At 36.4% G+C, this 15192-nt stretch overlaps 2 protein-coding genes and 1 pseudogene across 5 annotated transcripts; 2 read left to right on the forward strand and 1 right to left on the reverse strand.

Annotated features, from left to right (window-relative positions):
* The first annotated feature begins 2652 nt into the window (after nt 1-2652).
* Nucleotides 2653-8178, forward strand: LOC100786913 (proteinaceous RNase P 1, chloroplastic/mitochondrial). Of its 4 annotated transcripts, none has more exons than XR_417910.4 (8): nt 2653-3009; nt 3386-4464; nt 4676-4765; nt 4844-5025; nt 5275-5395; nt 6920-6988; nt 7215-7452; nt 7546-8178. XR_417910.4 is itself a non-coding variant. In XM_003545272.5 (7 exons), the coding sequence occupies exons 2-7, from the start codon at nt 3388-3390 to the stop codon at nt 7356-7358; spliced, it is 1683 nt and encodes a 560-aa protein (XP_003545320.2). In that variant the 5' UTR covers nt 2653-3009; nt 3386-3387; the 3' UTR covers nt 7359-8178. The 4 variants fall into 4 exon arrangements, 2 of the variants coding, with proteins under 2 accessions (XP_003545320.2, XP_006595976.1); XR_005888445.1 differs by having other exon boundaries at nt 2657-3014; XM_003545272.5 differs by having other exon boundaries at nt 7215-8178.
* A 1098-nt stretch (nt 8179-9276) lies between these two features.
* LOC100787454 (uncharacterized) lies at nt 9277-11082 on the reverse strand (annotated as a pseudogene).
* Nucleotides 11083-11904: 822 nt separating this feature from the next.
* Nucleotides 11905-12378, forward strand: LOC102667797 (protein MAIN-LIKE 1-like). The gene has a single exon (XM_006596564.1). The coding sequence runs from the start codon at nt 11905-11907 to the stop codon at nt 12376-12378; it is 474 nt and encodes a 157-aa protein (XP_006596627.1).
* Nucleotides 12379-15192: the final 2814 nt, after the last annotated feature.

The raw sequence follows: 15192 nt of genomic DNA on the forward strand, positions 1-15192 counted from the left end.
TAATCGTTGATTAAATTTTTATGTAGGTTCACTTGAGCTAACATGTCCCATTGATTGAATTACATATTCTCTTTTACAGCTTGGTTCTTCCAAAATCGGGGAAAGAAATAGATCCTATGATGATTTATAACCAATGACACTCAAAACAAAATACATGTTTTATCGGGTGGAGAGTCCCTTCTAATAGGGACAAGTTATCCAACACTAGTGGTCATGCCCAGAGGATATTGGTCCGATGACAATGAGTCATCAGGTTGGAACCACGATCACCACCAATAAAAAAGAAAATCTATTTTTGGCCTATATGATAGCTTGCAACATACTATTTTATCTGACATTGCATGTCGCATCACAGAAGTTACGCAAATGCAAAAATTGTAAATTAAATTGGGTTGTGAGAATTTGCAAACACTTGCTCGAGTTCATATCAACATTCACATTCATACGCACGCATAATTATGCATGCACATGCACACATGCCTTTGTATGCAAATCTCTGCTCGCATGCACACACCATTGCCCACACCTACATCACCCTATATATTATGATTCCTAAATCATGACATATATATTAATTATTATTACCCTATTATAATCATAAATAGTATTTACTGTAAACAGAAACATTTGAGATTGAGAATTTGAAATGCAGTATCATCTTTGTAAATTTCTAGCTTAAACGGTAAGGGAGTTGGAACAAATTAAATTTGGAGTCATAATGAGGGATTGACGTTCAAGGTAAAACCGTATAACAATACCTACATACTTCATAGCACACTACTATGAACCTAATAATAGTAATATATAGTGTAGCAAAAGTGATTTGTTTCAGCATGTAATATCTTGAACTGCTGTCTATCATATTACAAATTTCTCTTATAACTTTTGAAACGAACTGTCAACACACATGCAAGATGGCGGGGAAGTGAAGACACATGCTTAAAGCAGCCTACATCCTAGCTATTATATAAGAGAGTAGAGAATTAACTCACATGATGGAAGCTCATGATCTATGTTTCACTAAAAGAAGGGTGGTGGGATATACTATGACCCACATAATTTAGAAATTTTGGCTTTTTCTTACAATGAGAGAGGATATTGGTTGAGGATTTTTCCCAGCAAGTCTCCTATATTTTATAAAAGTTGATGTACAGATTTTGAAAGACCCACTTTGCAATAATATTCTACTTTCTCTTTTAAAAAAATGTTATAGACAATATTTTGTTTAATTTTAAAAACATGAGAATTTGATTGAAGCAATAAAATTTATAAGAAAATGTTATAGTATACTTTAAAAATGAGTATTTTATAATTAAAAATAATATTTTATTATTGATGAAAAGTATATTATAATATATATATATATCTGTGTGTGTGTGTGTGTGTGTGTGTGTGTGTGTGTGTGTGTGTGTGTGTGTGTGTGTGTGTGTGTGTGTGTGTTTATAAATGATTTTATAAATAGATAATTAAATTTAAAATAATTATAATTAAAGCTACATATTTTAAAATAATTTCATGAATAGTAAACAATAATAGTTAAAAATAAGGATTTTATAATTAAAAAATATATCCTATTATTGATGAAAAGTATTTTATAATATATGTTTATAAATACGTAACTAAATTATATTTAAAATTATTTTATAACCAATGTAATTAAATTTAAAATAACTTATCATTAAAGTTACATATTTATAAGCAACTATTTATAATTTTAAATAATTTATAAATAACTAACATATTTTAAATCCTATGAGATGTTAATTTACTTACGTCTTTTAAAATAAAATAAAACATAATAGAAAATGACTAACGTCTTTACGTAATTAGATTTAATAAATTTTTATATTAAATTAATATTTAATCATATTAAAACAAATAATGAATCTATTTTTAAATTCAATATTATTTATAGCTTTTAATTTATATCTCATATATTATTTTTAATCTTCGGCTATTAAATTAGTGAATTACTCTCTGTATAAGCTTGAGTTCAAATGTGACGAGATTAAGTATTTTATTTATTTTGATTGTGATTTCAGTAGTTCCTTATTTAAAATGTTAGAAGAGTTGTACATTTCCTTAAAATTTGCTAAGAAGGTCCTTGATTTATTAAGAAAAATTTCTTGTTAAGTATCCTTTATCATAATTTTTTTTACTACAACAAACTTATTTCTTTTAATTCAAAATAATGACATAAATATAACTGATAGAATTATGAGAAGATTGTGAGCTAACAAAATTTAAAATTTAAAATTTAGACACTCGACCTAATGAACGGGCAACTTGATTTGGTGATCCGGCAGGATTTGGTGACACCCGCTGGGTTGAATTTATTTTGTTATTTTTTATGATTTAAATATGTTTTTAGTTTTAATAAGATTTTTTTATTTTTAATTTTTTAAGTGTGTATTTTTAAAATTTTGATTCCTGTAAACATAAATTTATAAGATTAAAAATAAAAAAATAAAAAAATAAAAATCTTAAAAAAAATAATAATTTAAATGGACGAAAATAAAAAAAATCTTGGAGAAAACAACACTGATAAAAATATAATTTTTTTAATGAACTAAATATCTAAGTACACAAATTTACTTGGTTTAAAAAAAACTTATAAAAAAGATCAAAATTGAAAAAGCAAGAACTGAATTAAAATTATGTTTAATTTTTTTTAATCACTGAAAACTCGTCGTTTCACGAACCCAATTCTGCGTTTTAGCTCTAAGCTCTCTCATCTCACTAACCCACACAACACCGCCGCGCCGTCACTCCTGCGAGGTTGCCGCGGCGTCGTTTGACGGTGGCACCTGGGTCCTAACCATCTCCTCTCTAAAGCAGAGTTGAATTTCTCTGGGGGACTCGCCGTCCCTGTCTCAATCTCGCATCATTGTCGTCGCCGTCACCGTCACGGAGGATGCTGGAACAGCGTCTAATGGCGTCCCTTTCTCAATCTCACAATATGGCACTCCCTTTCTAAACGCACGCGTTTGCTGCTCTTCGTCCGGCAAGGTAAGGTAATCTACTTTCTGTTTGAGGTAATGTGAATTGCTTAACTTGGATTGTCTTTTGAAATAAGGTTTTTATGTTTTTGAATTGAGGACAAGTTCCGAAATTGGAAATTGATGGACACAAGTAAATCTGTAAATGTTTGTTTGGATTGCTTGTTGAATGTATGCAAAGAAGTGTTGGATAGACTTAATTAGTCTTAATGCATGAGAAAACACCATTCTTGCTTGCTTGTAATCTAAATAGTCATTGTCAATGGCTGGGTTGGTTTTCACAACATTGCTAATTCTCACGAAGTTTTGTCTTTTCTTTACCACAATATACATTCTGGTATTCTTCAACTTAGATTTCATGACTACGAGATTGCTTTTTTAAACAGTGATGATGGCGAGACTGGCTCCTCCTTTCAGTATCTTTAGACAATCCCATTACTGGCGCCCACTTCTCTCTTCTCACAACGCCAAACGCACCCTAACAGCTGCTACTAACTTCTCCATCACCTCATTAGCTCGAACGCCCAAATCACGAGACGAAGGAACAACCACCATCGTTAAGCTTTCGAGCAAAGCCAGAAGAAAAGCCTTCTATGAGTCTCCAGAAGGAGTCTTGTTGCGCAAGCTAAACGAGTGCTCGAAGGACGGAAATGTCGCTCAAGCGCTTTGCCACTACGATGAGGCTCGAAAATTGGGGGTTCTACTCAACCTCGATCACTACAACAAGTTGCTCTACCTGTGTTCCATTGAAAGTGCTGCTGGTTTTCCCAATTTGGGTCTCAAAAGGGGGTTTGAGGTTTTTCAGCAGATGTTGAATGACCGAGTTCAGCCCAATGAAGCCACTTTTACCAATGCTGCTAGGCTTGCTGCTGCCAATGAAGATCCTGACATGGCTTTTGAATTGCTGAAGCAGATGAAGAATGTTGCTATTGCTCCGAAGCTGAGATCGTATGAGCCGGCTTTATTTGGATTTTGCAAGAGGGGTGATGCAGAGAAGGCTTATCTAGTTGATGCTGACATGGTTGAGTCTGGGATTGTGGCGGAAGAGCCCGAGCTTTCTGCTCTTTTGGAAGTCAGTGTCAATGCCAAGAAGGAAGACAAGGTGTATGATATTTTGCATCGATTGCGCTCTACGTTGAGGCAGGTATCTGAATCAACTTTGGGGATAGTTGAGGACTGGTTTAACTCAGAGTATGCTGCAAAAATTGGGAAGGAGAAGTGGGATGTTAAGAAGGTGAGGGAAGGCATTGCGCAGGGAGGTGGAGGATGGCATGGACAAGGGTGGCTTGGGAGTGGGCGGTGGAAGGTGGCGAATACTCAGGTGAACGAGGATGGGGTGTGTCCCTTGTGCGGGGAGAAGCTTGTGAGCATTGATATTGATCCAAAAGAGACTGAAAATTTTGCTGCATCATTGTCTAAATTAGCTTGCCAAAAAGAAGCTAAGGCAAACTTTGTTCATTTTCAGGTAGAACAGGATTCACTGTTTTGTTTAGAAATTTTGTTTTGTTACTTGAAAGCTGAATTTGGTGAAGGGAAATCCTTTTTTCCTGTAGGCTACCTTTGACAAGGATTGTATAGACTAGTGCCTTTATTTTTAAGTCTTTGTCTTTAATTAGGTTATATATAAAAGAATTAGCAATGAAATAGTGACTGATATAGAAGTTTAACTTCTGCAGACATGGCTTGAGCAGCATGGTCCATTTGATGCTGTTGTTGATGGTGCCAATGTAGGCCTTGCCAATGGGCATAATTTCAGCTTTTCACAGGTGTGCGTGAAATTATTGAATTTATTAACTCATTAGAAAAGTAACTACTACTTAATAGTTATTTGCCCTTGGTTGTAGCTTAATACTGTTGTTGAACAATTACGTCAAATAAGCCCTTCGAAGAGATTGCCACTTATAATTTTGCATATAAGTCGGGTACGTGGTGGTCCCGCTCAGAATCCAAAAAACATGAGACTTATAGAAAATTGGAAAAAAAACGGTGCTCTTTATGCTACACCTCAAGGTTCAAATGATGACTGGTAATGCAGTACTTCCTTAATATTTAAGTTAGATTGACTTGCCTAATTTCTTATTTTACATTTCCAAAGAACCTAATGATGTTGATTGATCCATGTAGCTGACTCCATCTAGTGGGATAGGGGTTTGCTGTTGTTAATTTGTTGTATCACACATTTACAACATTGATATGAATATAAATTCTTCGGTGTATATATGTCTCTATAGTCCTACAATTCAGTTGTACTAAAATGGTGTTTTGTTTATTGCAGGTATTGGTTATATGCTGCTGTTAGTTGTAAATGCTTACTGTTAACAAATGACGAGATGAGGGACCACTTGTTCCAACTATTGGGTTCTAATTTTTTCCCGAGATGGAAGGAAAAACATCAGGTATTCTAAATTATCCGACAATTTCTTATACACTATATAGTATAACTCTGTCCTGATTCCAGATGCATTCATTATAAGACTATTCTGAATTCTGCTTGTCTTCCGTATCCATGGCCATTGACTACCCAAGGTCAGCGACAACAATCATAAAACTGCCCCCTTGAGAAAAAAGAAATTATTAAATGGGCTGTTGCACGGTGTTCTCAATTTAATTGTCAAATGCCAATATGTCTTCACACAACAATGTTTGTTTAACTGTAATAATAGGTAATCTAATATGGAATTAGAAGGTCCTGTGTAGAATAAGCTAATGAATCCTACTACCCTGATCCTTAAAAGAACTTCATATATAGCATAATTCATCATGCTTCTGATCCAAAAAACTGCATGTTTTTTTTTGGATGATATAGTTTGATTGAGAAATCAAGGGAAGAAGGTAACTCTATACTTGAGTTTTGGATTCAAACTGTGGAATAAATGGATTTTTGCTTGAGTAGGAGTAAAACAAAGTATATGCATTGTAATTTGAGCAAGAAACAAGAAGAAAAAGAATACTTGGAAGTAAAATTGGGAAAGATACCATACTATAGGTTTTAAGTTTAAATACCTGTTATCAATATTACAAAATGATGGCGAAATCAATGAAAATGTCACACACAAGATGTAAACTAGATGATTAAGATGGAGGAAAGCATTGGACTTTAGGGTTAATTGTGATCAAAGTACCTACCAAACCCAAAAGAAAGTCTGTGGCAATAAATTTGGAATTTGAAGGGGCAACAAGAGGAAAAGGTGGTAGATATGAAGATGTTAAGATGGACGTATGGCCACACAAGAAAGGATAGGATACAAAATGATTATAATAAGAAGATATTGGTGTAGCACCTGGTGACGGATCCAGAAATTCTAAATTGTGGGAACAATATTCATATATGTGGGGGCAATAGTAATATTATAGGGTTTTTTACAGCATTTAAATTATAGGGATAATTTGTAATTATAAAAGTATATGATATTAAGAAGAAAAAAAAAACTTGTTTGTGCAGCTGCCCCCAAACTTCAAAAAGTAGATCTGTCCTTTGTAGCACCAGTTAAGGAAAAAAGATAATAGAAAATTGGTTAAAGTGGTTTGAACATGTGCAAAGAAAGTCATTGGAAGCATCAATGAGAGTAGATCGCATGGTATTTAGCCCTGCTAAAAGGGGGAGAGGGAGGTCGTCAAGTAGGGCATTGGAGGAAATTGTTAGGAGGGATCTCATGATAAATGATATCCCTGGGAATTTGGTCTTTAATGGCATTGTGCAATCCATGTAGCTAATCTCACCTAATGGGATAGGACTTTTGTTGTTATTGTCGTCGTCTAAAACTCACTAGTTTGTTATGTATCTGTGCTAGAATCAGTTCTCAAGAATTTTAGCCTTTCTTGATGCTGGATTACTGATGTATTTGTCTGTTGCTAATGATTTTCGTATTGGGTTTTTGACTCCAATAATGAAAGGATTGATGATGCATTTTTTGGTTCAGGTTCGAACATCAGCATCAACATGTGGGCACTCCATAATTATGCCTCCCCGTTATTCAATAGTTATTCAGGTGATATGATAACCCAACTGCTTTTCTTGTTCAGTTGAATATATAAAAAAAAAACATGTTTTCACCAAGCAAATAAAGTTATTCTTGCTTAGCATTGAAATACAATTCCTATCTGTGTACTCAATCTGATTTTGTCCAATTCTAAGGGGTTTAGGATTTGTCTACCCCCACTTGTATTTGTAGCTTTCCAACTTACTTATATATGCTAAATATAATATTACTGCAGGAATCAGCCAATGGTAGTTGGCATGTGCCAACTGTAACTACTGATGATCATGAAATCCCAAGGAAATGGTTGTGTGCCACAAGATCCAGAAAAGATTCATTACATAATCTATGGACATCCTCCTCCAAGTCTGATTGCACATGAGGGAGTTGTATTTTCATCTGGGTTTGTTTTCAGTAGTCATTCCGGTTTTTTCTCATCCCGAGTTGCAGTTCCTAGCAGCTTTGATGAATGCAAGGCATAAGATACAGTGCTGCTACTATTCCCCTCTGATTTTTGAGAAATTTTAAATTTTTTGTAGCTCAATTGTTTTTTTTTCCTTTGGCTCCAGGCTGCCCAGGAAAGCAGAAAGTTTCTCCTTCCTGTTGGAATATCTTTAAATTTTATTTAATAGCTGATATTGCTACCAGTATTCAGAAATAATGCTTTAAAGTAAAATCTAAGCAGCATGGATCAGATGGCTTGGGGGAGTATCTTATTGGTGAAGCTAATTTGTCCCATGTATTCTGCTCAAGAACTTTTGTCAAGTGGCATTAAGTTATTTTAGGAGCTGATTGATCACAGGATCGAAACTGAGTCCAATTTAGCTTTACCTACACTTTAGTCTGCCTCTGTATACCTCCTATGTAACAAAAATAGAATAGCATTGTTGTGCAGCTTGTGCTAGAATACTTTTCCTGAAAATAGATTTGGTGTTAGTGATGATTATTTGGGCCATTGAGTTCCAGACATGGATGTATGGACAGGATTCATACAACAATTTTGGCCCCTTCAGTTTATACATTTGATTTGATGTGCATCATGTATGAGGAAGCATTGAGAAATGTTGTTTTATACAATTTTGGGACATTTGTCGTCCCATAGGATTTTTATGAAGTACTCTGTCTAACCCTTTATATAAGATTCTTTCATCTAATTCATGTTCTTTAAGAGAATTAGTTAATGACATTAAATTTGTCAATAATTTGTACTGTTCTTTCAAAATTATCTTTTAATATTTTTTTTGTTTGTTTATTTAAAGGCCATAATAAATGCATCCCTTTAAACTAGTTAACCAAAGCCGTATGTGTGCCGGGCACTTTCTTATTTTCAGGGATAGGGTAAATAGGCAACTAACAAAATCCACAAGAATATCAAAAGAAAATCTAGTATGATGGTAAACAGAGAAGTTTTTAGGGATTAGGCTGAGTCCAACTTGAAATCTCGTAGAGAAGTGGCAAGTAAACTGCACTTGAATAAACAGAATACCATCAGCAAACGCTCATTATGTGCTCATTGTTTTAAAGATGAACATAATTATTTTTGGAGCATTGAACAAAATTGCAATATGTATAAAAATTAATCTCAAGCCACGCATGTTATATTCAAATATGTACATGGTGTGAGAAATTGATTTGTACCGTGGAAGAAACTAATGGAATATTTGGTTGTAAGTTGGGGACATAATTTTCCATATTCCCTTTGGAGCTAATAAATATTACTTTTGCATTTTTCGGCACTTAGACTTGGTTTATCACGTCATGAGAGTGTTTCCAAACACACAATAAGTCGTACTATGAGCAATATCATATTTGCTTCCATGAAAGATATAATCTCATGTTTAGGTTATATTTTGAATGATATTTGATAAAAATTAGAACAAGGTGAAGTGAAGTGCAAGTTAAAAAAAAAAAAAAACATACTGGTGTCAATTTGCCCTCCACACAGAATTGAGCAGACACTAGTTGTAATGTAAAACAACATTAAACCAAGTCAAGCATTAACACTAACACAGGACACAGGAAACTTCAATTGCCATTGACCAAGCCAAACAGTAATCTATTTTTGTACTAAGTGAGGCTGTCATCTTATGTTATACATAATATATATGCAAGGGCCAAGGAGGGAAAAAGGAAATGGCTCACTTGAGAGCAGAAAAAACACACCATTGCAAGCCAAAACCTTAAGCTGCACTAGCTTTAACAGGGAGTTGAAGAAACATAAATTGCAAGCAGCAACTAAAAAAGCAGACTTGATTCCACCATGGGAGCAATCAATGCAACCCTCTATATTCCAATCCAAGTCGAAAAGATGATACATATAACATAACATACACCATATCCCCAATTCAACCTCTATTGGGTATAACAATTGATTCCAAAAAAACAGTCATAGCCAAGCTTTTAAATTCTGGCTCATATCACGGTTTTGTTGCATTTCTTGGTATTGTGAGAAATTACAGATAAATGCAGTCGATACAGTCACAATTTGTGATTGCAGACACTTAGAAAACCTTGACGTTGCGGCTGAAATGGCAGTCGCAAATCCTTTTTACAATCTTGGTATCAACTTCATCCAAAAAGAATCAAAGAATATAAAACCCATCTTCCTCTTCTTCATCATCATCATCGTCATCATAATAGTCCTCCACATCCACGTCCTCATCCTCGTCCTCACTATACAACAACATAAACTCTTGCCCCAATTCCTCATCCTCATTCAAAAACACCCCACCGTCATCATCTTCCAAACCAAAACCATGTTCTTCCCCCTGTTCTCTTCTTCTACTATTCTCCCTTCTTCTCTTGGGCAACAAATCCCCCACCTCCCCATTCTCCACTCCACTCCACGGCACCCACAAATCGGCGTGGCGCCCAAGCGCCTTATCCCAATCCCCGACCACCACGGTTCCCAAATCAGCCTCCCTAGCCCTCCTCAGCATCTCCGAAAAATCCGAATCATCCGAAACCAAAAACAGCCAATCAATACCTCTGCTCATGGAGTGAACCATTTGCCTCTTCAAGGCCCAATCCGCCGCCTGAGGCTTGTCCTGCACCGTCTTCACAAACACCCCCGCCCGCCGCAGCTCCGCCGCCAGCCCGTACCCGACCTTCGGCACCACCAGCGTTCTCGCAGCATCGTCATACTTGTGATTCCCGCGCAAAAACCGCTCCTTAAAACGGTGCCGTTTTTTCCCCTTTAGGGATTTGAGACGGTTGAGCTTCTTCTGGCGCTCGCGCTGGTGGAGCTGCTTGAAGTGTTTCTTGAGGTCTAGGTGGGTCTTGCACTTGCGGCCGCACACGCCGCACGTGTAGGGCTCGGGTGGGGTGATGACGCCCTTGCGTTCGAGGATGTCGAGGTTTCTGCGGTGGCGGCGCTGGTGGAGGACCCACTGGGGGAGGTGGACGAAGGCGTGGCGGTTGGCGTAGGCGGAGAAGTCAACGAGGTGGCCGAAGCGGGCGGCGAGGGTTTTGAGGGAGACGGCGGCGTCGTAGGGAGCGCCGCGGGGGGGCTTGTTGTCGAGGTCCCAGAGGACGACGACCTTGTCGTTTTTGGGGGCATAGATTCCTTGGCTGTTCTTCACCATGTCGATTTGGATGTTGCTGCTGCAGCATTGGATGCGTGGGTAGTGACGGTGAGGGAAGGGTTTTGTGGTTCGGGGAATGGAAGGAAGGGTAGGGTGGGAATGAAAATTGAAGTGGATGATTGCATTTGCATTGTGAAGGAGAAACAGGGAATTGTTCATCGCATCGCCTGACGATGGATAGAAAGATAAGGGGAGTTGAGGTGCCAGAAAATCCAAGGAACCTGTTTTCCTCTTCATACTTCAGAACAGGATATTCTTTTTTTTTTTTTTTGAGCCTAAAGATTTTTCCAGGCTCGTCAATATGCGGCCCATTACAACATATTTGAGATATTTTTTTATACATATCATTGACTACACAAATTACTATTGCCTCCTACTCTCCTTTGAAATTATGCTTTTATTCCAACTTCAAAATTTCCCACTCCTCTCTCTTTCCTCTTTCCCTTCATGGCACCCCTTTCCTTCTCCACTAGATTCCCCCTTTTCTCTTTCTTCCTTTTCCTTCTTGTTTTGATTTTCCTTCCTTTTCCCCAACTTAAACCTTCCCTTCCAAATCCAAACAAACCCTTCCCTTCTACTCCCTGACCCTTCTATTCTCCCTTCCTGTGCATCCCCTCTAATCTTGTTTTTTTTTGGGGTTTGTATTCTACTTTTTTGGGGTTTTGAACACCAGAAACCAAATCACAGTTTCGTTGTATAAAAATCTACAACAAAATCAAAATTTCATTATGTGTTTTATTAAAACCCACAACGGAATCACACAATTATGTTGTGTGTTTTGGTATGAACTACAATGAAATTGCAATTTTGTTATGTGACGGAATCGCGATTTTATTGTGGCTCATGCCAGAATACATAACGAAATTATTATTTTGTTCTAGGTTTTGGCCAGAACCAAAACGAATTGATTTCGTTTTGGTTATTAAATTTTTTTTATTTTGTTATTATTTTAATTTTTGTTATTTTTTATTAACAAATTAATTGTTTTCCCTTTAATTTTAGATTGCTCGAACCAAACATGCTCCATAGGTGGCTGGAGGTGATCCCTCTTATAAGGACTCAATCCCCTCACATGAAAGGGATGATGCTGGAGAGAGGCATCGAAGGCTGACTGTGTTAGCATGTGGTTGGCGACATTCGCTAACAAAGCTAGAGGCATGCCCATTTGACAGGATCATTGGACCTCCATTTGGAAGAGGTCCAGTTGATTTGTCATTGATTCGATCTTACACGGACCATTGTGTTGGTCATGTATAAATTTGACAATTACGACCAGAGATGGAGTTAGTCAGCCACAGTGGCTAGGTCTTACCATTCCCCACTGAGCCGACGGTGAGGGCTATTATGTTACGGTTAGGGTTATCAGACATAGTTACGGTGCAGTACCCTGTCGCAAACAAGGTCTTCGTGGATGCCCTTGTGGAGAAGAAACACCAGGAAACCTCGTCCTTCCACCTGCCTGTCAGAGAGATGACCATCACTCTGGATGATGTGTCATGTCTCATGCATCTTCCTATGATAAGTAGGCCTTTTGATCATGTCCCTTCCATCTTTAGTAAAGAGGTCATGAAGTTTCTGCTCATGACTCGCCTTGGCATTTTGATAGAGAAAAAGGCAATAGAAGTGAGCATTGCAGGTCCCAAGGTTGGGTTGGCTTGGCTGACAGACCTATATCACCAGTATGTCCAATTAGGATCATACGTGTGGGTTGCCACAACTTATCTTTTGCACTTGGTCGATAGTATAATATTTGCTGACAAGTCCCCAACTCATGTCTACATCGCCTACCTCCTCTACCTAAGCAACCTAGATGACTGACACTGGTACGCTTGGGGAGTCGTTGCACTGACATACCTATATGATCATTTCTCCTATGTGAGTCAGTACACCAGTAAGCATGTTGGAGGTTACATGACTTTAGTCATGATAAGTAAATAATTGTTTAATTGTGATTATTTGTATTATTATTTTATTTATTACCATAATTTTTTGACAATATTTTTTACAATCTTAGACATTTGTGCATCTACCCATTGTTGGCTATTTTGAGCCTAGGATCGATGCTCTGGATGAACTGGTAGCTAGCAGATGGAAGCCAACACAAGTTACTAAGTAAGTTGATCCGATGAGGGAGAAGATGGATGGCCTCCAAATGGATGTTGTCATTTGGTGTCTTTTTGAGCGCCACAAGGGTGTTAGGCCTTTCCCCCAGCAAACCCTTTTCTTTGACTTCATTAGGTGCGAGACAAACGTGTAGCCTTATCTTCCAGAGAGGGTGCTGATGCAATTTAGTCATGTTCAATTGTTGTAGAGCTTGTTGGACCTCAAAGTTGTGCCAAAGGACATAAGTCATCATCGAACCATACAACAAGCTCTACAATAGTTGTAGGAAGGCTTCAACGTTGGGTGTAACTTAGAGAGGCAGAGGAAGAGGGTTGTCAAGGATGGTGGCAAGGGTGGCAGGAAAGGTGGCAAGGGCAGATGATTATTTAATTATTATTATTTGTACAATTTTTTGTTGTTTTGACATATATTTTTGTTAGTTGATGATGTGTTTAATTTACTTATTTTTTGTGTTTGTTGACTATTTAAACAACACACACCTAGTAGTAACAACAACTTTTCAATTGATTATAAAACAAACATATGGACAAACAATAACTAAATAAACATTGATAATAATTTTTTTTTAAAATTAAATAAACAAATAGTGTAAGATTTTGATAAAGTAAAAACATGGTTACCCAAATTTAACATGCATTAGAGCAATGATCTCATCAGCAGATCTTGATTTTATTGGTTTGCAAAGCAGAGTAATGATTTCATCTATAGATTGACCAAAATTTGCATTCAACTCAATTGGACTTTTGCCACTAAATTCTGAAAAGATGAAAACCATTTTTCCTACATCATCATTGTGTTTAAGCTTCATATACTCGTATTCAACACAATCATCACCAACGTAAATTGGTTTGTGGTAAAAAAGATAAAGTAAAATTTTGTAACCTCCAGTGACATCAATAATTGTTTTCCCTAAGCCATCAAGCGATATGTGGTCACTTATTGTGACGACTTAAGGACCACTAGAACATTCAAACAATATCCCTTCAGATGATGGAATCATGTCACCATCACAATACACAAGAGCATATACACTCTACATATTTTAAGCAATATGGTGAATATCAAGCAAAGGTGTAGAGTTGCATCAAGCCCCTACTGCTATTTATATTAAATGATATATTATTCTCTCTCATGACTTATGCCATATCAATGGTTGAGATGACACCAAAAACATAAATGATTTAGATTGGGTCTATGTTTAATATGGTTGGTATGCGTATCAGGAAAAATGATTGTTCAGTAAATATGTCTTCGAAAAAGTGGTGTTCAGTCAATACATCGCAAAAAAATAATAGTCTCAACCAATAAATGCAATGCTGCAGTGTTCAATAAAAACAAACAATTTAAGTTTCACAAAAATGTGTTTCTTCTTCCATTTTTTTTTAAAAAAAACACCACAACGGAATCTGGTGGATATTTTTTTATCCCAACGAAATCGTGATTTCATGTGGCTAAAATTTTATCACAATGGAATGATTCTGTTATGATAAAAAATTTAGCCACATGGAATTGGAATTTCGTTGTGTTAAGGGGGGTGCCGCAAATATAACAATAGAATCAAGATTTGTTTGTTATGTTTGGGATGACAAAAAAACATATAACTAAATCATGGTTCCATTGTATATGATTAGAATGGAATCACGATTCGATTGTGAATAAGGGGGGCAAAAACTGGTGCATAACAAAATCACAATTTCGTTGTGCATTTTATACAACGAAATCGTTATTCCCTGGAGGGTGTTTTTGGAATAAAAAAGTCACAACCCCCTGGTAGGGCCAAGAGTAATTATCATGGAGTCAATAGTAACTCCTTTTTTTTTGGAATTGATATTAGTCCCTACCGTCAATGCATAAATACCAAAATACCCTTTGCCTCCTATCCTCTAATATTAGCATTCATTTTTTCCCATCTACAATGTCTATAACACAATAGAATCATGATTTTGTTGGGTTACACAAATTACAACATAATGAAATCACGATTCCGTTGTGTTACAGAAATTGTGACACAACAAAATCATGATTCATTTGGGTTACAAATTATGCAATTAATACCTAAGTTATTTCTATTTATTTAACAATGGGAAAAACAAAAAAATGTACAATGGAAATATGACTTTGTTGTACACCGTGCAATGAAATCATGTTCTTGTTGTACATTCTTGGTTAACCCTCACTTGCACAACAGAATCTTGATTTCGTTGTGCATTTTTTCCATAAACCCAATTATGCAATGAAAATACAATTCTTGCTACACTAGTGGGAGTGCGAAAAAAAATTTACAATAAAATTGTGGTTCCGTTACATAATGTTTTTCTCACCCCCCCCCATGAGTGCAGCAAAAGTGTATTTTTTTGTGCATTATGGGAAAAGATGTTTTTGGAAAATTTGAAAGATGGTAGGAACCAATAGCAACACCCTATTTTTTTAGGGAACAACCATTGACACTACCAACTTTGCTAATGACACTACCCCTATGAGTAGCTTTTTGTGTTTTTTCTGAAATTG

This window comes from Glycine max, chromosome 14 (genome assembly GCF_000004515.6).
Source record: "Glycine max cultivar Williams 82 chromosome 14, Glycine_max_v4.0, whole genome shotgun sequence".
In the NCBI taxonomy this organism is placed as follows: Eukaryota; Viridiplantae; Streptophyta; class Magnoliopsida; order Fabales; family Fabaceae; genus Glycine; species Glycine max.

Coding starts and splice junctions, on each gene's coding strand:
- LOC100786913 (XM_003545272.5), top strand. CDS start 3,388: ATGATGGCGAGACTGGCTCCTCCTTTCAGTATCTTTAGACAATCCCAT. Junction 4,766..4,843: donor ATAATTTCAGCTTTTCACAG/GTGTGCGTGAAA, acceptor CCTTGGTTGTAG/CTTAATACTGTTGTTGAACA. Junction 5,026..5,274: donor CAAGGTTCAAATGATGACTG/GTAATGCAGTAC, acceptor TGTTTATTGCAG/GTATTGGTTATATGCTGCTG.
- LOC102667797 (XM_006596564.1), top strand. CDS start 11,905: ATGTTACGGTTAGGGTTATCAGACATAGTTACGGTGCAGTACCCTGTC.